The following is a 27,998-nucleotide window of genomic DNA, read 5'->3' as shown; positions in this document are numbered from 1 at the left end:
AATAAATGCATGACAAAGAACTACTTATATCTCCAACTACCATATCATATTTCCTGTCGGAGACCAATTTTAGCCAATACTAATCGTGACCAAGGTGTATGAGAAAAAATAAAACACAAGCTTTTTAGAAATAATGATTTTATTATTTCATATAATATTACTACCTAGGAAAAACACTGAAACACATGTATAACGTTGAAAATGAACTATATCGTTATAATATCGAGCTCATCATCTAGTAGTTTATGAAAATATTTTATTGCTACCCCCCGACTTATAACAGTATAAACGGTATATAATTTTTGATTTTTTCTTCTTTTTGGGGAATCTAGTATATCCTTTCTGCCAGCTAAAAGAAAATGTTAGCTTCTATATTCCATTATAAAGATCATACAACAGCAGACTAAACCAATTAGTATGGAATATTCTTAGTTTAGGCTGCTGCTAAAACATTTTAAATACTCTTAACATAATATAGGTTTGATATAAATCTAGTTTGTGATTTATTTACAGACTGTTGTAGAAAATGTTATGGATTATATGAAGTTGTTGTGTTTATTACATTTTGGTTTCATCGTATCTGTTTTCATACAACTCCATACAATAACAATGTATGCATGTTAAAAATATATCTTCATTTCCTGCCCATTTCTTATTTGTAGTTATCTTTATACTCGAATAAATTCAAGCAATTAGTAGTTTCTGATTCTTGAATTACCTGTTGAGAATAATTTATGCCTAACATTCCTGAGCTTTAAATCACCAGTTCTGACACCAAATAAATCATCGTGACATATATTTTACGTGGACGTTTTTATGTGGATATGTGGAGCATTTTGTGTTTATATTGCTTTGGTTATATAGTTTTTAGTTCATAAATTATAATATATTATTTGATTTAATTCAAATCTTCAACTTCAAATATTGAAGCAAAATTAAGATATTGTTTTTTTTATGTTATACTGACTTGACTATGAATATATAATATGTCATATTATATATATATATATATATATATGTTATGAAAAAAATATTATTAAAAATCCAATATAGCTTAAAATTTAAAACCTAAGATAAATAAATTTTCATTGTCACTAAGTGCACATTATGAATTTTTCTATATAATAGAATTAAAACGTTAAACAAATAAATAAAACATTGCGATTGCTAATGAAATGTATAAAACGATATGGACAAGTTTCAAGTTTATTAATTTAAATATTATTGCTTATAAAATTATACTTGCCTTTTAATTAAAATTGTATTTTTTTTGTGAATAATATAATTTTTAATTTAAGAACTATAATGAAAGCTATATCTTAATATGCTCATATTTTGTTTTAAATTAACTGTGGAATTTAAGTCAAAAATAATTACAAAAAATATGATTAAAAATAACGCAGAGAAATTTTTATTTGAAAACACGTAAACATATTTGAACCTAAAAATAATAAAATAACGTATTTGTAAAAAAATACAAAGTGATTATACTTTCATGAACTATTATGAGTGTTATAGTTATTTTCGTAGATAAATTAAATTATATAAATATAATAAAGTGCAAATACTATGTAAACATAAAAAATATAATGAATTTTAAAGCAGATTATGTTCATGCACAACATATTAATGAAAGAATTATTGTTATATATATATATATATATATATATACAAATGGGGCATTCCATAACAAAACTCGTTCAATCCAATTTTTAAGTAATTCAATTATTGATACAAAATGAGCATATGTGGTTTCAAACAGAACTTTATGCTAAATTAATTTAATTTAATCTATAAAAAATGAATCGTTGAAACTTGCAACAGACCAACATATTCGGGGTGAGTTATTGTTATCCTCTAGTAGGTCTCATCCCAACTCAATCAGACTTTAATTATTTAAGATTTAAGATTAAGACTAATCAGTATTTAAAAATGAATTAGTGCGCGTCTCGCTAAAACTCGAAAACGATTGGATCTATGTTATTTTACTAATTTTGATTTTAAAATACTTTTGGAGGTCCGTAGAGATTTATATTTTGAAGAAATTGACACAAAATTTATAATTTTAATAGTTTGATAACAGTTATTTGTTATGATACAATTGCTTTCTAGAGTGAGTAGATATGAAGTAGATTGGCTTAATATGCTATGAGTTTGTGCACATCAAATAGACCAACAACGAGCACAACACAGTGAAATTTAGAGACTCCACAGGAGCGGTGCTCTTGTGATCCAGGAACGAGCAGCATTCCACTACAATCCGGAAATAGATTATTATTCCAACAAATCAATGATAATTGGGGAAATGACAATTGTTGCAGCGCTGAATGTGGGTTGGGTTACGTTGTAAATGTGGAAAAGTAAATTGCCACAGTTGGTCCAATTACCAGATTAATTAAGCTCATTAGTTTCTGGAATACGAAATGATTTTAACCACTTTTTAGCCAACTTTCAAAAATATAACAGTTGTTTCCATATGGTGTCTCTTGGCACAACGTATGTTGGACAGTACAATTTCATGAATAATTTCAAGTTAGAAATAAGTTCAGAAAACATAGCTATACACCAAATCTTTTAAGATTTAAACTTATTTGATTACTTATTAGATTAATTCATATTTATATTATTTAATCTTAACTTATGTTTTAATACATTTGTACATTTTTATAACGAATTATATCAAAGTCGACTTTGTAAAGAGTATTTTATAAATAAAAATTATGTTTCTGCATAACCTTTCAAATGCGATAAATATATATTTAATTATGAAATGCCTCATTTGTTAGATATTTTTTTCCAAGAAAATATTGCTTTAAATTCTCAAAATATCTATATTATGCTATCAATACAACTTATTGCCGTTTCACACATTAAGAGATTGCTATCAATAGACACAACATAACCCCATAGCTATAACATATTGCGCAGAAGAAATCATATTTTACCATACACACATTTTAACGATTACCATATCTTTTCATCATACTGTTACAAATTTATTGAATGGTACGTATACTACATTAATTTCTATCATTTTCATGTTACCTTAAGATTTGTCCTGTTAAAATTTGGTATATTGAATTGTTTATTATTAATTTATACATTAGTGAATTTTTTACTTACGACAACATTTATATGACGTTTCGTGAGCAATATAAATTCAATTTTATTAAAATATTTTTATAATAAAATATTAAATAAATAAATAATAAAATATTAATTATAATTAAAATATTTTATTAAAATATTTATATTTTCTATTTATATTTATATTGTTTTAAGTTCTTGTGCATACTATATAGCTTTATTTCTGAAGTATTTATTAAATTATTACGATTCTATTTAGAATTCATTCAAGTTCAACAGTTACTTTGATTTATGTAAAAGGGGTTATATTTTCTTATAATTCTAAAAAAACATAAAAATTAAGTATAACATATCTCTTATTTTTCTTATTATAATTTTTATTAAATAATTAAATTTGACTACCTCCATTAAGGGGTTATACTACCTTAATTTACATCGTTTTGAAAAGGGGTGCTGGGATTGCAGTATAAAGATAAAACGGCAAGTCAGTATTTTTATGGAGTAAAAAGATTTAAAATTTTTAGAGGCGAAAGAGAACATAGGGTGAAATAAATGAAAGAATCCCGAAAACGACAAAGTTGGAAATGTATTAGGGTCGAAAATAATTCCTAGGAAGTATAAAAATATATAATTTGTAATTCAGTATAGAAGTGAGTTGTACAAGATGAATGTAGCTGAGGAGGCGACCCTAGAAATTTGGAAGAGGAAGCTCTTAAGGAAAATATATGAGGAAAAAGGAAAAGAAATAGATTCGATTAATGTACAAGAATTTGATTCTGTCAATGGCAAGAGAACAAATGACGAGACAGAAAATGACAAAAATACACCGATTTTTTTCTCAGAAAAATATATGTTTCAGTTACTAGACGCTACGTCGTTTTGTGAATTAAGTTTTATTGAGATTGAAAATTATTTTTGTATTTATGAAAAGATTAAACTAAAAAAATAACAATCTATTCGAAGGTTGTATAAACTCTTAACTAATTTAATTAAGCCGAGGTAGGTTAAAATTTTACCATAGTGATAACTGATAATCTTTGATTTTTAATCTCCTGAGCGTTAATTGTAATTTTAATGTATAGAAAATATATTTTAAAAAATTTTCACGTAATATTAATGTCCGGCAGTACAACCTAATAGTGGCCTTTAATTTATTCAAACCTTTTGTTATCCGTACATTATGCTTAAAATAATTTGATTGTTTTGTTACTTTATTATTTTACCATTATTATCTTTCTATGAAATAAATTCAAGAAAGAAAATTGTTTTAAAGCTATTAGATATTTTGTTTTGACATGTATTACATCTACAATAATGTTATAATAGGTAAGCTGCCAGTGAAGTATTTTGTTTATAAAAAATGTATCTTTTTATATTTATATATAGGTGAATGCTTTCTGTTAAATGTAAGAGTTGCAACTAATTTCATAAGTTGTTGGCAATATTTGACAAAAAGTATACGATTCTAAAATTAAGTAAGTTACTATTAGATGATTCTCCGGAGGTTGGATCTGATTATAGATTGTAAAGCGATTTTTACATTATCTGTTCAAATATATTCCTAAAATTTGGCACAATAAACTTGTTCTGATAATTTGAATACTTTTTGTCACATATCGTATTATATTTTTGAGAATATAGATAATGCAAACTATCTAATTAAATCTACTAAACTAAATTTACTACTATCTATGTCTAGAGTCATCTCCTTCTATGCTATTACTATCGCTAAGATCACTGTCTTCTTCGGTAATATCTTCTAGCTTCCTCTTGCTACAATCTTCTATAACCACTATAGTGTCTTGTCTAAAAAAATTGTTCGCCTAAAATTAGGGGATAAAAAACATCTAGAAACATAAACACATATATTGTTGAGTTTTCTATTGCTCTAAGTGCTCAATCTATACTAAAGAAAATGGTAAAAAGTTGTACAAAAAAATGTTAGGTCAGAGAAAATTATTTACTGTCCTTTATAATGGCTTTATGGAATGCAATTAAAATTTAAATTAATCTTTATTTATTAGGAGCTTGCACGTATTTCGAGGAATTATATTTATTTTTGAAAATGTTAAGTACCAATGTAAATAGTTATTAAATTCAGTGGTTTTGACATTTCTTTATATAAAATAACGATTTTCCTTTTAGTACTATTAAGTAATATAGCTGTTACAAGCGTAGTGGATCATACACGCTATAGTAATGCCCGTTTTGTTTTCAATAATTCAAATGTGGCGATTATCATATCGATGACAAACAAAAACTGGACGATCAAAAAAGTTTAAAGATAATGAATTGTAAAACTTTTAAACTAAATCTAAAACTTTCAAATAACTTTCAAACAACTTAGCAGCTGATGAATTAACTATTTTCAGATGTTTACTGAGAGAGGATAGGAATAATTAAACGGGGAAAAAATTGTTTGCTACCCGAACTGAATGCCATTTTTTCAAACCTGTCAACATCGCGGTTTTATTGCACGTCAGGCAAAAAACGTTATCTGTGGACAATCGAGTAATCGAGGACAATCTCTGTAGAAGATTAGAATATATAGTGCATTATGAAGGTAAAGGCCAATGAGACTGTTACTATAGATATTTATCGATTAATTAAACCAATCGGTTGAGGTGTGATTGCAAAAAAATTCAATCAATTATGTTGCACCCAGCGTTCTAACTAGATCTTCTAATTATGACTTGATCAGATAATTCGGCCTGGCTTCATTGGCACAACATTTCGAGATGCTGAAGGAATGCGACGATTGGATCGTTGCTAAATCAACATACTTTTTCCGACAAGGTAACACCATATTGTCAGAATGATGGGAAACACTTGTAGAATATGATTGATTTTCTGATTCGAATATTTTGATTAATATACATTATATCAATTTATCTCAAATAAATACAGTTGCAATCACTTAGTATTTTCGTCATATGGCATAGTTTATTTAGTTTGAAATGGATTTGGTTTTTATATATTTTCAACAAATTTAGTCCAAGGACACCAAACAGAGCATCTCTCTGATGTCCAATCAAGTACACAGGAGAACCTTCTTTCAATAGATATATTGTTTAATTATCCCCTTTTAATGTCTTTTGTTTTCCTGGAATCTACCCACTATTTTTTAGTATAGATATTTTCCTGAATCAAATATACTTCTCATAATATAACCCAAACTATGACAAAAAGTTAGTTGTTTTGTTGATAGATAATCACTGAAAGAATATAATATGATGAACATAGAATGGAAAATAAATATAGAAATAGTTGTTTGGGTGACCAAGGACATACAAAATCTGGTTATATTTGAAAATATAGTAGCTGTTAAAGAAATACCAATACTTTTTGTTTTTTTCCTTTATGTTTTCTTTATTGCAACTAGTATGTAAAACGTTGCTAAACATGCTGTTTGTCAGTTGCCGTCGAACAGGGCAGGTACGCTTTCAGATTACCAGAGGGCTGGAGGTTAAAATCCAAAAATCATTGAGAGATATATTGCTATTGGTTATCTGCTTTGGTCCGAAGTTAACGTTACATTTACGATAAAAATTATTTGTTTAAATCTAGAAACGAAACAAAACTTTTGTAGTCCCTAATCCTAAAAAAGTTTAAAATAACTTTTTTTATAAAAGATTTCTGGGCATTAGCCTAGGAATGATGTTTAAAAGTAAACGACGATAAACATTAAAGAATCTCTTACATAAGCAGAGGAAGGTTTGTTCTTGCATTTCAGACCGAATTATTATAGATCCCGCTGTGGAATAATATTTCTTAACCAAGATGCTACTCCTAAATGAAATTTAAAAAGTCTTTCATTCAAAATTAATTTAAATTCAAAATTAAACTATGTACAACACGTATAGATGTACATAGTTTAATTTTTATACAACACATCTTTTTATTCATAGATCTTGTACCCTAACCTATTGGAAAATATCGCTAAAAAGATAAATATTGGGATCAGCCGAAATCCATATTAGAATCTTCAAAAAAATTAGAAGTAGAAATATTTTTTCAAAGGAAATAAATTGGGATAATTGAAAACTTATAAACAAAGAAAATATATAACAAAATAAATTATAACATGTATTCCTCCAAAGATGAACTACTTTAATATGCCTTTAACTTTAACCGGCAACGTAATTGGCATACCGAATATTAGTTGGAATGTGAATTGGAACGAAATCGCTAATTCATAAGACCATGTTACAATTTTGGCCCAAGTTAGAAGCAGAGCCAATATTGTAAGATGTCGATAGTCCATATCTCGGAAACTATAAGAGATAATGCAATTTGGCAATCGGTAACGTAATTAGCATGCCGAATATTACTTGGAATGTGAATTAGAACGAAAACGCTAATTCATAAGACCATTTTACAATTTTGACCCAAGTAGAAGCAGAGCCGATATTATGAGATGTCGATAGTCCATATCTCAGAAACTATAAGAGATAATACAATTTGGCAATCGGCAATGTAATGAGCATGCCAAATATTACTTGGAATGTGAATTAGAACGAAATCGCTAATTCATAAGACCATTTTACAATTTTGACCCAAGTAGAAGCAGAGCCAATATTGTGAGATGTCGATAGTCCATATCTCAGAAACTATAAGAGATAATGCAATTTGGCAATCGGCAACGTAATTAGCATCCCGAATATTACTTGGAATGTGAATTGGTACGAAATCGCTAATTCATAAGACCATTTTACAATTTTGACCCAAGTTAGAAACAGAGTATAAGGTGTAAAATTTCGATTGCCCATATCTCGGAAACTATAAGAGATATTGCAATTTGGCAATCGGCAATGTAATGAGCATGCCGAATATTACTTGGAATGTGAATTGGAACGACATCGCTAATTCATAAGACCATTTTACAATTTAATTTTACAAAGAAAGAAAATATCGTATTTGTTTAAACATTATCGCATTAGATAAAAACTTTTTGAATGCATTTAACTAACGCAAGTCTTACTATACTTCTTTATATCTTTACCAGTAGGTTAAAAAAAAAATTACAGAAAACATTCTACTAACAAAATGCAAACAAAACATCATTCATATTTACAAATCAATTATCAAATTGATTTAGATAATTCTTCAAACGATATTTCCAATTTTTTTATCAACTATCACTTCGTCGGATTTTCATCTCATTTTATCTTGCAAATCAAATTCACAACTTCTGTGTGTTTGCTCAACTAGCGGATGATTTTTTTATATTAAAATATTGATGTACAAAACTTTTTCAACACATAATCCTACATATTTGATAAAGTATTCTCTATAAGGCTTAGTAACAGCTATTTTGCATAAAAAATAATGTTGAACGGAGTGAGGGAAAGCAATAATAAGTACATCATTTTTAATACGAATTAATTCCAATAACTGATTTAATTGTTCTTTATCACTTTTATGGTTTAATTTTTAATTGGATATACTGTAAAGATATTTCCCTGACCCAACACAATACGGAAGCAATATAAGATTGAATTTACTAGAGGTTTTTACTAAATAAAAAGCCGGTGTCAAATGAATACATTACCAAAATTTAAGCAAACCAAGGATCTAAATCTTCAGAAATTAGTCTGCTATATGAAAGAAAATGATAGAAATAAAAATAAATATCCACATGCACGTTAAAAAAGTTGCGATCATTAGAATTAGAGATGAGTTTAATAGCGACCTTTAGGTAACTGCTATACCAGTGACAGCTACCGAAAAATCATCGCTCCTTCTAACAGCGACTTTTTGCCACGGTTTCTAGAATTGGCTTTATTATTCTTTATTTTTTAATTATACAGATATTAAGCTATTTTTCCATTGATACCGGAATAAATATAACACATACTAATTAAATAATTTTGATCGCGTTCGAATTCGCTACTAAGTAAAGTATAGAAAAATTATAATAACTTTTTATATAGATTGTAATTTAACTCGTAAATTACTCGAAATAACGATATCTTTTTATATTATTTATATTTATTTGGTTTCGTAATTTCAACATTCTGAAATTGTACATCTTACTTTTGGGAAGAATAGCTCATATTGCACAGAGTGGCATCGGTCGCTTTAGTTTGCTTTAACGTGTTTACTGTTTTCCTCACAATAAGAGTCCGTTTCAAATAGTTGAAGTGATCTGTTGTACGACGCGTTCTACTAGCGTCATATGATGTCGTCATGTTCTAGCACCACAATCGCATAATCCTGTATAATTCAAACAATGCAGACTTTGCAATTTTTGATAAGGTGTGATATATCTGAACTATATACCAGGTACCTCATTTTGGCATAAAAATGTAAGCAATTTTAGTGTTATTTGAAATTTGAACTTCAGAGATTTCAGAGAACTCCAACGGTCCGACTTAACTTATAATATAAGAATTTTCTGGCTGTTTTTGTCCGATTTTGTCATTGAAATTTTTCTCTTTGAGCATTTCGCTTCAGATTTTATTCAAAGTTCGATTTGTTTTGTAATAAATCAACATTTCTGTATCTGTAAATGCATATCTCACCATCACCATCAACCCAAAGCCTGGTGCTTGGAGATATCCATTTACTCAACTAATACACTGCTGTTGGTGCCGCAGGACTTCGAACAATCTTCTGTAAATTCCGACACAGTTGACGATCGTTCGCAACTGTTCTAGCCTCGAACAATGTCAGTTTTGAACTTCAGCATCATGAGGTGAGGGCCAGTGTATATATTTGATAGCAGAGCGAAAATCAATAAAAACGACAGTCGCACGCTTTCCACATCTAATACGTTCCTCCATCGGCTGGTGTAATGCAAGCAACCTCGATTGGGTCTAAAACTCGCTTATTCTTCTCGGCTTGCCTCCTTGATTATTATTAATCTGATTGAATATGTCGAAGCCAAACAAAGTAGGCAGCAATTTACTAATGATTAGTATTTTGAACAGGAACGAGATAATGGAGGCCCCCTCTTGCCTGTAAAATTCTTTAGAGAGATAAGCATTTTTACTGTTAAATATTATGTTGCTGCGATTTGTATTAAACATATTTTTTACGTGTTGCAGCTGCATTGAATATGAGTATGGGCACAGTCACTTAAATATCTCAGAAAATGAAAAATATAATCTGGAATTCACCGAAAAGAGACAGTCCTTACACAAAATAGGTGACAAATCAAGATCAGTTTAATGTCTGTTTATCAAATATATAATATATGAAATTAAATGTATAAATATGAAATGTATGAAAACAGTGAGTAGTTTGTTCAATATAAACATAATTTAATACAATTATTTCAGAGGAAACTGTTAATCTGAAAAGTATCCATAAAAAACTTAGAGATATGCGGCTCTTTGAGAGATGTAGCATACTTTCATAGATTGTTAGGTAATATAGGATTCAAATGGTATAAAGATAACCCATGATGAGGTCTAATGGAACTTCCAAATAATGATTTTAAGACAACACAATTTTTAAAAGCATATAAATAAATCAAGGAGGACTTATTATTTCAATGTGTAAATTTAGATGAGACTTGAATATTTCACAATAGGCCCAATATACCCAATGGTCACTTATGGCAAGGAGAGAATAAAAATTGTATTAAAAATAGTTAAGACAACAAAAGTAATGTATGCATGATGTAAAAAGGTAAACGTCCTAACATTTATTAATAATTCATTGTAGATATATAGTTCTTCAGGCTGGAAACAGGAATGGTTAATAACCCCTTCGGTTTGGATGAACTCGATCGGTTACATTGAAGAATAAATTTATAAAAGATGGAATCATGGACCACTGTTAGATAGATTGGAAGTTAATAGCTTAGTTATTCACTTGAAGTTTTCTGAATATAGCATTATGATTCAGTGCTGACAATTTCAAAGACAGTGTGGTGAGAGTGGAAACAACTAAAGGTGAGTTTATAATTAGTATACGATAACTGGAGGAAATCTTATTGTAGACTGTGAAAGATTTATGTGCACATATATGTGTATAATTGTTCAGAATATATGTGAGAACTTGGTTAATATATGTGAGGAGAGAAAGAATACTAACTGTTTTGCAGATATAGCAAATGCATTTGGGAGAATGCAGTGATTAAATCTAGTTTTATCAAAAAGATTTATACTGATAGTAAGAGAACAAGCTATGGAAAAATACAATGATATCAAAATTACTTTACCACATAACACTGTACCGAAGGAAATAAGAACTAAGCGTAAAAATTAAATATGCTCTCTAATGAAAGTAAAATATATTACTTGGATATACAATTGTAAATTAGGTGGATTAGGCCTCCAAAGGATACCACCACCTAATAAACGTGCCTGGAACTCTAACTCATACATGGAAAAAACTTCAATGTAAATATAATAAAAGAGAACCCTAACCTACGAACTATTATAACTGTATAATCAATTGTAGTCCTTCGATAATATATGAATTAGATGTATGGTAATGTTAAAATAAATTTTATTTTATAACACTTATTATTTTTAAATTCAAAGTTGATGCGACAACACTGCGACATTTTCACGTCATCAGTTCAGATGATCCGAGTTCACTCTTTTATTGAACGGTCTATAGACCCATGAATCGGGCTATATTAGAACTTCCTTCAGACGCACATTGATTATTGTGACATTTCCGTAGAGTTTTCCAACTTTTTGTTTTAGTTATTTTTATAACATATTTACGAGACGAATAATTTTCGAAAATAATTTATTTTAACTATTTTATAAAAACCGTAATTACAACACATTTAACCTTATATCCTTCCTGTTATATGCCGCCTTATTATAATTGAATTACATTTCACCACATTTACATACCCGACAACTTGCCAATGTTCAAAATGTTTTAAAGAGTTTTTTCATTAATGAGAAATGTATTATCGTTTGATTCTGAAAGTTCCATCATTTTGGTCAGAAATTATGAAATCGGTCACACAGTGCATCGTTGCGAGATAAGATACAATACTTCCAGGTAGCACCAATTACTTCTTTCAACATTCGAGAATTATTTGTTGATTTAAATTTAATAAACACTAACAGTGGCTCCACTATAATTTATTTATTATTATGATCATCTTCAGCGGCAGTGTATCTTTTTTCTTTATTGCTGTTGTTTTGCATTGACATGAGTCAACAAATACTAGAAAATAAGTAAATGAAATGTTGATTTATTACTTTTACTTCATATTTATTCCCAAATGCTCCTTATCTATACATGTGCAAATTGTAATACCAAAAAGATAAGAAAAAGCCTGTTTTATACAGTGACCTAAGCTATTATATTGTTATATTAGGAGTCGCTGATAGAAATTATAAGCGGTGCGGTAGGCACTGGTGGTCTTAGGGTCACTGGTGATATTTTAATATATTCAAAGTTTATTTGTATATCATTTTATTCTAGTTAAAAAGAGACACAATGCTGTCTGATTAATGTAATTCGAATATGAAACTGATCTAAACTGTCAAAGTCGTTCCGTTGTCAAACGTACGTAAAATTATTCAAAATATTATAATTACGGGTTATGAACCGTCAAATGTTGTTTTAAGGCTTTGCTTTGATAAATTTTAAATCAACGCGGATTTTATTGAAAATATTTTTTAGCGTGTTGCAGCTGCACTGAATACGGACACGATCCGTAAAATATCTCAAAAAGTAAAAAACAATATAACCTTAAATTCATCAAAAAGAAACCGTCCTTATACGAAACAGGTAATGAATCAAGATCAGATTGATGTTAGCTGTATCAAAGTTCAAATATACGAAATGTATAAAAACAGTAAGTCGTTTTTTCGATCGAAACATAATTGAATACAATTATTTCAGAGAAAATCAGTCTTGAAAGTATACATAAAAAGCTTAAAGATATGCAGCTTTATACACTATTGGGTAATATAGGATTTCAGTAATGTAAATATAACCAAAGAAAGAGTTTAATGGAACTTCCAGACATTGCTTTTAAAGAATACAATTTTTAAAAATATACAAAAAATTCAAGGAAGAATTATTATATCAATTCGTATATTTAGATGAGACATTGATATTTCAGAATGGTACATTGGGTGATTCATAGCAAGATGATAATAATTATAGCCTAAAGGCAACAAAAGTTGATAGAAAATGGGAAACGTGGGTACAACTATTGATTAGATATAACTATAAGCAGACATAGCATATATGCTGCAGTCATGAAGAACTACTTCATGCTGGATACCGGAACATTAATGAAAGATTTTTATTCCTGGTGCAGAATTAGTGTTTTTCTAAGTCCAACGTTAACTACCATGGAGAAGTTTACCAAAACTTGTTTTTGCGCTGGTTTGAAAATCAACTTTTAAAAAACTTGGATAACCATCAGTTATTGTTATTCACCATATCTTATACTGGTGGTACATTGGTGGAGAAGATCCCAAGTGCTCAACAAGGCTGCAATTAAGGAATGGCTTAAAGTACATAAAATAAGTTTTGAAGATTGAACTATTTCAAATTATTACCATGTAAATATAAATGAAATGTTTCATTGCCTTTTTTGCAATGTACTTTTTTTAGAAATAATCCCGACTTCCTCCCTATCACTGTATATTTAATCCAATCGAGTTGATATGGAGGCAGCATAGACCTATTATAATAGACATGCTGGTCGAGAAGGATATTCCATCAAGAACTGTTTGGATATGTGGAAATAATCAGGAATTTAGAATTGTCTACCATAACTCCTTCGGTTTGGATAGACTCGTTAAGACATACAGAGGAAGTAATTGATAAATGGTGGAATCGTGAACATTTTTAGACAGATTGGAAATTAATAGTTTAGTGATTGAATTAGACAGTGACTCGGAAAGTGAAAGTGACTAAAGGAAACTTTCAAGATATGTGATAATGCTGGAAATTCCTGAGACAGAGCGATGAGACTGGAGACAACTAAAGATATGTATATAGTTAATATAATTTAACTGTAAAAAATGGTATTGTAGAGCGTGAAAGATTTGTGCGCACAGATACCATTGTAATTGTTCAGAATTGAACATGAGCATTAGGCTAGAATGTATGAAGGAGAATGAATACTAACTGTTTTGTAGATGTGGTAAATGCATTAAGCAGAATTCAGTGATTAATTTTATCAACAATGGTGTACACAGGTAGTAGCAGAAGAAATTAAAAATACAGTGATATCAAAATGACTTAACAAGTAAACACACCATGGAAGGAAACAAGAACTAAACGTAAAAAGGTAATTATGCTCTCGAATGAAAGTAAAATAAAATACTTTGATATTTAATTGTCAATTAGATGGACCAGGCCTCCAAGAGGATACCACTACATAAAAAACGCCCCTAGAATTCCTAAAAGAATTAAATGTACTATAATGTTAAAATAAATTATATTTGATAAAATTTTTGTTCAATTATCTTATTTCGATTACAATTTTGTTGTATGTCAAAGCCAAACTGAACTAAAAGTCAGAGTTGATGCGGCAATATTGTGACGTTTTGACGTCACAAATTTCGATAACGCAGGTACAAATAAACTTTGAATAGACTATTTGCTCATCTCTAATAATAATAGGAGTATACAATAGAGTTTGTTAATCTCTTTTGTTAAAAAAATATAGTGAACATTTAATAGACTTAACATCGCTGACTGTTATCTATGCTCATTGTCTTATTAAGCCTTTCATATTTTTAACGTTCTTGGATATCAATAAATATAAGTATATGGAAATAAAATGTTATGGTGATAACTAGTAGGCGTAATAAACTACCAATTGCTTATTCATAGAATATTTCTGATGACGGTACATAAAGGTAACAATACTTTACGTGTTGTTAGGAAGGTTGTAGTGAATTGTTAGGAAGATAACAATATAATATAATGAATACATATTTTTTTAATCCAATTACAGTTTAACATTACTGATGTTATAATCAAGGTGCATTATATTAATCAATGTTTCTAAATAAATACCATACATAGTTTCTTTACTGATATGTTTTATCATAATTGGCATAGTAGAGCATAGATATACAGTACACGACTCATATAATTTAACTTAATATGGATACAAAAACATTTTCATTAAATAATAGGCCCATATATATGAAAGGATTCTTACCGCCTTAAAAGAGGACTTGGCATCGAAGGATTTCTTACTGCATCTAACAACTGTAGCACTTCAGGAGGAGACATTGTCTGAGCGATAGTAGCTCCTCTCAGCTCCCTTAACTCTACCCCTCGAAACAAATCGCATCTTACGATTTCCTCCAAGCTGGGAATTCTGAAGCTTAATAGTTGGTAGACCATGTTTCCTCTAATTGCATGAAATTGGTTTTTACCTGGTGCTCTGGAAAATTAGTTCCAAGGCGTCAGCCACTCTAGGTACCCTTTCCAGCTCTAGTTGTAAATGAGCTGGGCTAGGTGGAGATGGCAGTTCATATCCTGCCGACATCTCGAAGAGTAGGTAACCAAAGGCCAAAGTTTCGGGCGCTGACGGAGATTTGGGTATTAGTCCAAGGAACGGGTTTTCTAGACCAGCTAGCCGAGCTACTCCATTCTGGATGATAACGTTTCCTGAAATGTGAATTACTATATTTATGTGTCTAAAATCATCAAATATAAATTGGTTTATTAAATAGCATTGAATATTTCAATCGGTTGTGTTAAATGGAAGAGACTCTCAGCCTCATAGTCAGAATCTTCGCACCTTTGTTTAGTGTCTTGACACTGATATATTTTGCTTCAATTGGTTTATATATAAACAATGAATCTACAAATCGAAATAAAATGAAACATCAAGCTGGCGTGGAATTTTAATTGACGATTAGACGGTTCTTCGAGAACTTGAATAACATGGCCATTATATCTATTTTTTTAATAGTTCGAAAAAGTTCTAACATCGAACTTCTTATCTCACGAGCAACAAATACATCAAAAACTATTCCGGATTTATATTCGAATAAATATTTCCATTCTATATACATTTCTTGTATGGAAACTCCAACTTATACAATTCGTGAAACTTTTTTGATTATGCTAATTGATAAGAACAAAATTTTTTTCAAGTTGTTTCATATTGTTTAACTTGCCGAGCCTATTAATTTTTTTACTTTCTTTCGAAGTTATAACCACTGTTCGTGTTGCCATTAAACTAAAGTATAATAATAATAAATTATATAAACGCTTACCGGAGTGAAGATGATAAATCGGTGGGAAATGTCTATTCCTTAAAAATAGTAATGCCTCGATTATTTGCCTTCCAAGGCATTGAACCTAAAAAAAGCAATCATGACTTTAATATTTATTCTGTAACAAGAAGGAAAAAGTGTCATTTTATAGACCATTAAACTTTTATAACGATATGTTTCAAGAAAATATAATGACGATTGCCTTTTATATTTCGGACTTGTTTCAATTTCTAACCTACTTCGAAAATGGAAGAGGTTCTATGTTCGGCTGTATATTTTTTTAATGTATGTTCGCCGATTTCTCCATCAATTGTGGGCCGATTTTCAAAATTCTTTTTTAAACGAATGGGTGTACTTCTGAGTTGCTTCCATTGGAACCAAATCAGGATATATTGGGGGGAAGGAGGAAAATTGAGGAAAACACTCAAACGTACAATATTTTCACATATTTTTTATCCAAAATAATCAGATATTTGTGTATGTTATTGCTGAGCTGATGTGAAGGAAAATCGGAAGTCGTTCAGCGCAAAGGCCATTCAGTTTTCTTTTTAACCACAAACTATAGCATATACGACGTCGTAAAAATATTGTACACAACTGCTTCTATGGTGTAATGGTTAAAGCGTTTAGCTGCCCAACGGAACTGGCGGGTTCGGTAGCGGACCCGGGGCACTCAAGTTCCTTAATTTCAATCATTGTTTCTTTATTCCTATTTTTCCTCATACAGGCTACACCTTTACTTGGCCTACCCATTGTAATATTAAATAAAATAACTGCGTAATTTATTGAGTAAATATCTAACACTAAAAAGAGAAAAATCAAATATTATTAACAAAACCGATTGAACCGACTTAAAACCGATGAAAATAAATAAGACTCTCACTAGATATTTAAAAATAATGAATGTTACATATTTAACACAAAATAAAACATTTTAAAATAAAATATGTACCTAATAATTGTTGTAATAACTAAATATATTATTGTAATATCTAAATATTACAGTAAGTTCAAATGGGTAAACAAAGTGGCCAGGAATAAGAGAAACTAATCAATATTTTATGAAAATTTACTGTCGAAGGTAATCCTTAAACTTGTTCCTTAACTTTATTTATTTATTTTAACATTTTGTGGCAATTAGACCCCATCAAACTAAAATAAAATGTATATATGTATATTATATTCCAGTAAATGTAACTAGAGTACATTAATTGAAAATCAGTATGTAATTAAAGCTGATAAGTGATTGGCACAGCATCCTATAGATTCATTAATCAATCGATAGAGCGTTTAAAAAAGTTACTAATGGAAGTAAAGCAGCTTCAGCATTCAGGGTCACTTTAATATATCCCTTTGACAACAACCTGTTTACAAAAGTGCCATTCTTGTGCAAATGTGCTTTCTAATCCAATTGACAAGATTTTTAAAAATCAGGAACCTCAAATTATTCCACACGCCATTTTCTGTAATTTTCTGTTTTGAATACCCACTCATATTCCTGTAATCAATATAAGTCCATTCCTAAAAGCAACTCACATTCAGGCACGAGGCAAACTGCAAGCAAGTTCAAAATAATAAACCATAACCCGTTTAAAAACATGTTACGAGGGAAACAGAAACAAGAAAGAAAAGAGTGGATTAATAATTGTATAGGAATAATAATTAAAATGTGTTATTCTTGGTGGTGGGTTGGTCTTGATTCAACATATATTACAATTTATTTTTATAACGTATCCTGTAAAGATTAACCTTTATTTATTGACATTTTGAGTGGCCAATTTACCTAATCGATACCTATTATGTAAATGACACATGGAATGTGCTCTCATTAATGGTTACTTCTTTTTAAAACAGTATCTATATAAAGTTACATTTAACAATACATTTTACTTCATTAGATTTAATAAGTTTTCAGACATAGTGGGATTTTATTAAAACGTTTTGGAGATCTTTTGTTAATAATGTTGAATACTCGTGAGATGCTAAGGCTACTGTCTATAGAGTGTTTTGCTATAGTAGTCTTTGTTATACAATGTTTGTCATATACTGTCTTTCCTTAATTAAAATGTATCATTTAATGTGATTATTACCTTCATAGCTCGACACACAGGTGCAAGAGATTCTAAATTACTGTGAATTAAACTGAAATTTGATTAAAATAGCAGTCAATATTTTATTGATATTAAAAAAACAGGTTAATAGTTTGGTACACACAAAATTTTGGCATCAGAAAGATGTAACGTTTACTCTTAAAAAGTTCACCCTTTAGGTGAAAAATAACAGTGCATTGTTTGGCTCTCTTCAAGTGAACAGTTTTAAATAGGACCACAAAATACCATTTTGATCCCATTATAGCGGATAGACAGATGTGAATTTAATATATCTCTACAACCACATCCTCGATACATAAATTTGCTGCTAATTTAACCCCATTTTAACAACTCTGCTATATCCTAATATTTTTTTGGGATTAAAAAACAACGTATACAATAATATAATGTCATAAAGCAATAAAAACGTATTCTTCATAATTTATCCGCTAAATTTCTAATAATATTTAATTCAGAACCTTAAAAAGATTTCCAAAATATATATTAAAAGTAAATACATTCAATTTTACTATAGTTGTTATTAAATAAGTTTTTGTTTTTATCCCACTTGGTATCTTAGTTATTCAAGAATTAATTAAATAATAAAAGATGGCAAAAGAAAGTCAAATAATTTCACCACTTTGTAATAAAACTAAGCCTGGAATAAAGTCGTAAATGAGTTTCCGATAATAATCAGTGTAATCGAAATAACTTCGCCTAAGTTTGGCAATTAAAATCTGTACCAACAGACTTTCCTGCATCGACTCTATGGAGAGATTTAAACCTCGAAAGTATTTTTGATTGCTAAATAATATTGAGCTACTTTATGCAATTATATCAAATTTTACTTAGATTACTTATTAATTACTTTTATTTATGCTCTTTATTTACAATGTGATATGAAGAAGTTAATTTATTGTGTAACAGACTAACTTTGAAGACAATTAATTATCTAGCGAACACTATCTTGGAAAAAGGGTGGAAATCATTTACATAGTTCGGTTTGGAAAGATTACCATAAGATCAAACATATCCTTTTTGATTGTATAGACCTAGAAAGATTTTTTTTGAGAGTTTGTTATGGTTGGCATCCTGGTCCTAAGAAGGCTGTAGATACAAACATTTGTGATGGCAAAGGGTATCCGCGATGTTGACAGTTAATCTGTGTCCTGGGGATAGTTGAATTTCTGTTCCAGGAAGTATTCGAGGTAATTTAGGGGTAATTCGAGGTAATCAGCAAGCATAATCCATTTTTTGGAATATTCTATTGCAAAGAGGGACAAAGCTTTGAATATCGCAAAGAGTTCAGTGTTGAAACAGCATTTCTCCAAGGATTCGGGTATTGACCGAGCAATAAATAAGTATCCACAAAACAATCAGTAGGTGCTCCCTAAGTGGAGAAATTTAGTTATTAAATTTAGGGCAATTATAAATCAAGTGGGACTGACAAGTGAGTTTTGGGGACATCAGTTAAGAATGTGTAAGTGGAGGTGAGAAAACCTCCCGAACAGGATGTTACCTATAACTCCTAAGAAGTGTAAATTGTTAATGATCAAAGACTTATTAACTCTATCAAAAGCAATATTTAAAATACAACGATAGTGCCATTAGGAATTTTCTCTCCTTGTAAGTATTTTACGTCATTTTTTCTGAGCTCATCAAATGATTAACTGAGACCAGACCGAAACCCACAATGAAAACCCGATATTATCGAATGGGAACCAATATAGGCAGTTTGCGGGAGATATCCGAGGTTTGTCCTTCTTCCATATTGGGATTACGGTAGAGTAGTATCAGGAGTGCTGAAGTGACCAAATTTCACAGTAAATGCCCAGCAGGAAGGTAAGGGCTTGGGAAGAAAGATTGATTATAAGGTGGAAGGGAACGTTGTCAAATCCAGGACTGTCGGGACGGTGGCGATGGAGGGCAGAGGATACTTCTGTGTAAGAGAATGGAAGATTGATGAGTTGCACATTCGAGTGGGTTGAATGGTTGAATGTGGATCCGCCAAAACCAGAAAAGATACTAGGATTGACATTTCTCGAGACAAAATACTCAGCGCAAGGTTTAATAGAATGTTCTCGCTCATCTACTGCGAACTCACCATACTAACGCTTTAGAAATACTGAAGAATAAAAATTAAGAGAAAGATATAAAGGGAAAAACTGTAGACTATTTAAATATGTGTATTGTAGAATTGTGTAATAATGCTATATTTGTTTATTTAATATAACAAGGCATGGTTATTCAAAATTAGTTGTTTTTTAAATATTTACTGGAGTATTTTAATTGTTTTGTAAATAATACAGACGTTAACATCGAAGCTTGACACATCGGATATTATAAGGGTTTTTATTCTACTGCCTAGGTACCACCTATAGAATTAAAGCGGAGGCTTCAATAGAGTTTTATAATATACTTAAGATAATTAACTTTTTAAGTAACTACTTACTGTCCTTAGTGGTAGTCCTTCGCCTTTGCTGATGTGTTTCTTTTCGAAGTCATCTTGCCAAAATGTACCGTAAATTAAATCTCTTAGGCTACCTGTTGGATTTAATGGGCTAATAACAGCAACACCTTCAGTCCAAAAATGAATATCGAGGACGGGATGTATGTAAGGGTGTTGCAAACCTCTAACAAACAAATTCACTATTATATTAATATTGTAATTTACTTATAAGGTATAAAAAAGTGTATGATTAAGCTAATTAAATATTTTTCAATATTTAATACTTCCGTAATTTTTCTTTTATTTTATTTATGATAAAATACGCATTTTTGTTTTCAGAAATATCTAAATATTTAACAACCTCCTATGTAGTATGTTAGTATAAGCAGATGTAAAGTGTGGAATTGAATTGAAAATAAAATATATTTTATTTTATAGTGTCCCGTGCCGACATAGAGTACTTATGAAGGAAGTTAAAAAAATAAGAACATTGTACTAGAATGATAAAAATAGTCATATGTAAAAATAATGGTGTTTATTACGAGCTGCTTCTAGACCAAACTATCAATATAGCATATCATTTAAGTATTTTTATAGAGCCCGACGTTATGGGCTGATCCCTTTAGACGTTTCCACTTTGTGAGTCTCTCTGTTCACTTGAGTCTGCTCCGTCAGTCTTTTGGCAGTCCTCTAAATTTAAGCAACTGTTTCGAGACATCGTTTTGAATCCACTGAGGAGATTAAAATCGAATCGAAGGAAGTTTTAAAATAATTCTAGAAAACAGATTTATATCAGATTTAAAACTTTAAATGTATTATAAATAGAGCAATCTATTTTGTATACTAATAATTATCGATAAAATGCATCTGTAGGTAAGTATTTACCTAAATAGTTCCAGAAAAACCTCCCGAATCTCTGGAGATGGAGTAATTGGACAGGTGGACGGTAATGGTAAAAAGGTAAGCAGTCTTTCAGCGCCAATATTACTATCATGGACGGTGAACCTGTAACAACAAAAAAACATTTAGAAGGTCGTTTTTAGGGGCGATAATATAACTGAGACATATTGTTACCCAGGAAACTTCATTCCGCCTTAGAAACAACTTATGTTGTTACATTAATAACTGAATTATTTTTCTGTTATTAATCATATTGAAAGCAATTTTTTCAAGTATATGTGCACCAAATAAAGTCATTTGGAATAGACTATTGTAATATTGAATATTTCTTTATCTTCTAAATGTCTGTCTATCTGTGCTTCTTTATACGGTTATAGTAAACCTTCTAGATCATTATTAAAATTGATACTTCGTTCCAGTGAAGGGTCCAGGTTCAAAACCAAATGTTGCAGTTCATGAGCAGATGACAAAATCTTATTTATTTTGTCTAATCAATTTCAATGTTTTTCATCATTTGATTTATTATTTGTATTGTTTTCCAAAATTTCAAAGAGTTCCTCTTCTATAAATTCGTTGTCATTACCGGCTAAAACTTCAACATCTGTTGATTGAATATCTTCAAAACTTCCTTGTATTTGACGCATAAATTGTAAAATATTAGTGCTTCGTCTTCTTTATACGGCAATGCTGAGATATCTATAACAATTTCCGGCACTAGGTTTTTCCAGCATGCATTTATAATTGATGGTCTTAAGTCTTAAACAACATTACTGTTTGTTTGTGGAAAACTCTTTCTATCTTCCGGTAATATTCAACGAAGGATCTGCTTCCATGCATTGTAAGATGCGATTGAATGTGCGCCTTAGATTATGTCGTTGAAATGTTGCTATTATACACTGATCTAATGATTGCAGAAGCGAAGTTGTGTTGGGAGGTAAACATTATATTTTCACATTAGGGTCCATTAAATTTAAGGTCTCCGGATATCTAGGAGCATTGTCAATAAGTAGAAGTACCTTAAATAATAGTGATTTTGAGGCCAGATACTGTTTAACACTAGACACAAAACAACTAGTAAATGACTCTGTAAATAACGTCATCGTAACCAAGCATTTGTAAAACACAGTCCTTATTTTTATTTTTCCAAGAGCCAAAAGGGTAAACAAGCATTGGATTCACCATAAAATCACCTGATTCGTTACAACAAAGCAAGACTTAATTGGTCCTAAGCTAGCTTAAACCTGAAAAGCTGAACCGCGGATAAGCGAAACCACGGTTGATGAGACCACCGCGTGTAACAAGTGATTACTGTAGTCTCTTTTGTAACCACTCGTCATAACAAGTTTTGCTTGCTCTTGTTTTGCAAATGGCAATTTTTTAAATATTTTTCAGTTTCATTTTTAACAACTAGGATTTTTCTGGACTGGAGATACTGTTTAACATCGGCTTCGAACCACGGTCCTCAACATTAAACCTACCGACTGGCGAGTGACCAACTTGGGGATCATGCCAGAAGACATCTATACTTACCCTGGTTACTGGCATGATTAGGATCACTTTCCTTGTCGGATTTTGCACTCTTGCCTAAGGGTAAAACATAAAAGTATGATCATGCCCCAACAGGATTAAAACTGGGGACTATCGCAACAGCTCTGATTGCCCTGTCGCCAGGGTAAAGGTAATTGAAATTGAATTGGACATATTTTCTTTTTGTAGGTATAAAACCAAATATGGTTCTAAAGGATTTATGTATTTGCCAGGGTCAAATTAAAAGAAACGATACAAGATAATGAGTTACTGGCATGCCCCAGTACAATGGCAGACATTTTACTAAACGCTCCTACGGAATTTCGGCAACAACACAAAATGTCACGTTTCACTGAATTATATCAATTTCATTTAATCATACACATTGTCAAGTGGTTTATGTAAACAGTATGTTTATTAAAACTATCCTAGAATATGATTTTTTCGGGTCGTTTATATACTAATTTATGTTATTTTGTTTATTTAACAGAATTGTTTAATGTAATAAATTTGAAGCTAGTTAATTGCGCCCTTTTATACTCGAAATCCAATTTAAGAAAACGTCAATCTGCTAATGTTTTGTCAACTGTCTGCTGTGCTACTTTCTTCATATTATGCGATATAAATGTAAAACAACTTTTCCGTAAACCTTTACATTTTAATTTTGTACAAACCTTAAAATGACAATAACGAACAAAACAAAAAAGAACAGACTAGATTACTATTTTTGAAAAACTACTTTATGACAATTCTACGCATTTACTCTCGCCAGAATAAAAGTTATTTGTTTCAGAATTAAATAAATGGATTTGAAAGAAAAATTGAGGTTAGAAATAATTTTGTTTTGTATGTATAGTTCTTATTTGTGTATTATTTTAATAATGTTGTATTATATTAACTAAGTCTAATATGTATCGACAATGTGAGGCTCCAATGTAATTATAAATCGGTAAAAACTCCAAATAAGTTTCTTTCCAAGGTGATGTTTTCCATGGTTTCACTCCAAGGCAAAAAAATATTACAAACATGTGGTTACAACTTGCCAGGCGCGAGCCAGGTGAGTTATTATTAATTAAGTTATATACTATTTTGAGTACCTTTAAATATGCCTAAGGTGTAATTAAAATAAATCGATATAAATAGATAAAAATAATATCGATATAAATAACACCGTTGATAACATTTGAGGCCTTACATTTATTTTGATTATTGTGTATATGAGACCTTTTTAAGTTTATTATTTCTTCAGTTACCATATAATATGGAAAATTATATTTAAAATAATGATGTAATTAATTGTGGAGATGTTCATGAAGTCAGTATATATTTTAACAAAATGTGACTGCCAACCAGGCAGAAGAAAATGAATTTCTAACTGAACAGGTTGAACATTCACTACTATAACTGGACGACCATATATTCTCAAAATAAACAGACAAATTCAAACCTTGAACAAGTACCAATTAAATCCCATCATGGTTATATTACAAAAATCCTATATCATATGTATTATCTGGTTTCTTGTATATCAAATAGTCCAATAAACTATACTTCATCAGGTTATGAGTAAGTTATACATATTTAATTGAACAATATGATTTTATCGTAATTGTACCGCCTGTGTGTGTTATGTCAAGCAAAAATTAAAACATTTCGAACAATACTTACATATAAATAATGTATGGCCCTAAATATTGTCACTGAAGTTAAGTAAACTAGAATAAACTAACCAGAAACTTAATTTTAAGACTTCATAAGAGGAGAACTTAATAGGTTAAAGCAGCCCTAAAAACATATTTTATAAAGTGCTGGAAAAAGAATTTCATTTGCATGAGCTTATAAGTTTGTTAGGCTATTATTAAAATAATATTTAAAATGAAAGTTTTTGTGTTTTATTGTCCCATATATTACCCGTTAATTTGATACAACAACACATACACTTTTTCACTCCACAGAGCTATTAAAAGTGTATGAAAATTAAACTTCTATCGTCAAATGTATATATTTAAACTTTTTTGTGTTGAATCAACTATTTAAAATGAATATTTTGGTAACCCTGTCAAATATATTGGCATACTTATCTTCAAAGTGTCAACATAAAATTTTTCAATTTGCCATCAACATTTTTGTTTTAGCAAATACTGGGTACTTTATTTCAATAATACTATTCTCACAGTTCCCAATTGGCGATTGGCGATACTTAATGTTCTTCAATATTCTACCACATTTCATGTTTAGTATATCTGGAATGTTCACTTACTACAACGCTATAAAAGTTTTAGTATTCTTTTTAAAATTATTATTTCAGTTACAGTCACTATCGACGAATTGAGCAAATTTAGGTTATTTGCCAAAACCATTGTTTTACTTGTAATATATAAAATAAATAAATCAAATAAAATTTTGAAACGTTGAAATGCGAAAATGGTGATAAGGGGACTGTAAGTGACGCCAATGTTTCGTAGCGCTTCTAATTAATATTCGACTTAACATGGCGAATTTTGTAGTTTCGTGTTTTTACTTCTGGTAAAATCTTAATAAGTAATCCTACTTTTAGTTATAAAATAAACGTATTTTTAATAATATATCAATAGTATATTATTATTATAAATCAATATTTTTATGTTTGTTTTTTACATCTAACCTATTGTCCAATATGACGATTTAATTTGAGTGATTATAAAGGTGCATACATTTAGATGAATCATTTTTATTTATATAGATGAACACCTTATATTTTTTATCGCGTGGTATATTTATGATTAGTTTTTAACTTATTGAAATTATCTCAAATTTCAGATGACAGTGACATTAATTATGACATGAATGACATTAATTCTCAAAAACAACTCGTCATATCCAATTTATTATAATATAGATTTCTATAATATAACACGTATACCCAATAACTCGTATATTAACATTGTTTATAAACCTAACCCTTTCAAAATCAATAACGCAACGGTTGGGGGATTCGCCTGATTTTGTTCTAGAAATTTTAATACACAATGCATACCTTTTCGACAGACTGTGAAAATTGCGTCAAAAACGAATAATGTCCTGTAGATAATTAATTAAAAGGGAAGTTAATTCAGTGGCTCAGAGTAATATAAAACATTATATATGACTCGTTTCATTAAATCCGCTATATACTGCATACAATGTACTCCATTATATTTCGTTTTGAGATATTTTATGCTATTTAGCCTTGAAAGTTTGCCCAAATATATGATGGAAATAATATTATAATATGACATGTAAAAGATAACATGAACAAGTGATCTCTTGTAGAAACGTATAAACTAGTGTTTAATGTAATTACTATCATATGTTATCCTAGAAACTAGCATTGGGAAATTTCGATGATGTCGACAGTTGATATTAACTATCGACTGTTTAGTAATTGACCACTTTTTACTATCGACTGTTTCAGTCTCTATTTTTGGTTCGACTGATTTTACTACCTATTACTAGTGACTGTTTCAGGCGCTATTTTCGGTTTGACTGATTTTGTTACTATTTCAGTCGTGTAGTTTTAGTTACTATTTTCGGTTGTACTAGTTTCATTCAACTCATTTTTAACATGCTGGCTCTATCGTCCTAGCCGCAACCTTGACAAAAATGTACCCAATTTATGCTTACATAATTATGTAATATATATAGTTTTATGATTTTTCTGGTATTTTGCTTGTAAATAACAATACATTGAATATTAATATAGCAGCATTTTGGAATGATATTTTTCATGATTGTTAATGTAATAGTGTAAAAAGTTTAAAATTGTAAATGATAAATAGTAAAATACTTTTGAGTGTTTTTATGGCAATAAAAGGTAATTTTTTTGGATTCGCTTTTTCGTTTTGATCTAATTCTCTCGATTTGTGGTCAAGTCTTTTGATTATCAAAACTTCTTTCCTAAAATCTTGAAAAGTAAATTTAGGTTCGAAAGGTTCCAAAATTGTACTCGAAACGATTTGAAGAAGATTTTACAGTAGCAGTTGCATTTCGTAAAAAAATATTGATGATACTGGTGATAAACTATATTCAATATTTCTAATAAATAAATTTTCTTCTTTGTTAAATATTAACGATATATTTTCTTGATTATTAAAAAACACAACAAAATAATGATGGTCGCGAAAGTTTTTGGTTAAAATTTATTTTATCAGCAGGTAAGATAGAGAAATATTTTTTATAATCTATTTTTATTCTGTCATGACTTTTCAGAAGAATTATGCATTCGGCGAAACGTTCTATGGTTTGAGAATATTTGGAAAGAGAATCCTCAACTTCTGCTATCTGCAATTAGATGTCATCAATACAAGACAATCCTTTTAGATCCTGGATTAACAAAATCAGTATTAAGTATTACAAATAATGCTGAGGCGATATAACAAATTATTACAAAAGAGGTATATTCTATTGTAACTTCAAAAAATACAAATACAGTACTATACCGAAATTCAAGTCACAAATACTGACAAAGAATGTTTTACATCTGAAGACATTTTGATAAAAAAAACTAGGTAGAATGAAAGAAATAATTACAGCAGGTACAAAAACAACTTAAAAAAATTAAGCAGTATTTGGAAATGCCGCTTATTGGGCGTTTCCAATTTCAAGAAAATCCATTAGATTCTTGGTAAGCTCATAACATGATATTACTTGAATTATACCAGTTACATTTAAAATATTCTGCTGTACCTGCAGCATCTATCTCCTCGGAACGAACTTTTTTAAAATCTGGCCAAATTATTAAAAATC

General features: G+C 29.9%; 1 protein-coding gene across 9 annotated transcripts in view; it reads right to left on the bottom strand.

Moving 5' to 3' along the window:
• Positions 1-121: 121 nt before the first annotated feature.
• Slob (Slowpoke binding protein) overlaps positions 122-27,998 on the bottom strand; it is an 82,026-nt gene continuing 54,149 nt past the window's right edge. For 4 of the 9 annotated variants that reach the window (XM_076419479.1, XM_076419470.1, XM_076419471.1 and 1 more), the window contains exons 4-9: positions 21,693-21,812; positions 20,811-20,991; positions 16,269-16,353; positions 15,420-15,654; positions 15,200-15,367; positions 122-4,893 (exon numbers count right to left, since the gene is read on the bottom strand). In XM_076419479.1, coding sequence (XP_076275594.1) covers positions 4,773-4,893; positions 15,200-15,367; positions 15,420-15,654; positions 16,269-16,353; positions 20,811-20,991; positions 21,693-21,812 — 910 coding nt within the window. In that variant the 3' untranslated portion in view covers positions 122-4,772. Of the gene's footprint in view, positions 4,894-8,638; positions 8,685-15,199; positions 15,368-15,419; positions 15,655-16,268; positions 16,354-20,810; positions 20,992-21,692; positions 21,813-27,998 lie in introns of all 9 variants that reach the window. The other 5 variants (XM_076419475.1, XM_076419477.1, XM_076419478.1 and 2 more) reach the window with 5 other exon arrangements.

Source organism: Rhynchophorus ferrugineus, unplaced genomic scaffold (assembly GCF_030347505.1).
Source record: "Rhynchophorus ferrugineus isolate W39M unplaced genomic scaffold, kcgeb_rfMv2 rfM1, whole genome shotgun sequence".
NCBI lineage: Eukaryota > Metazoa > Arthropoda > Insecta > Coleoptera > Curculionidae > Rhynchophorus > Rhynchophorus ferrugineus.
This window is presented reverse-complemented; position numbering and strand designations above follow the sequence as displayed.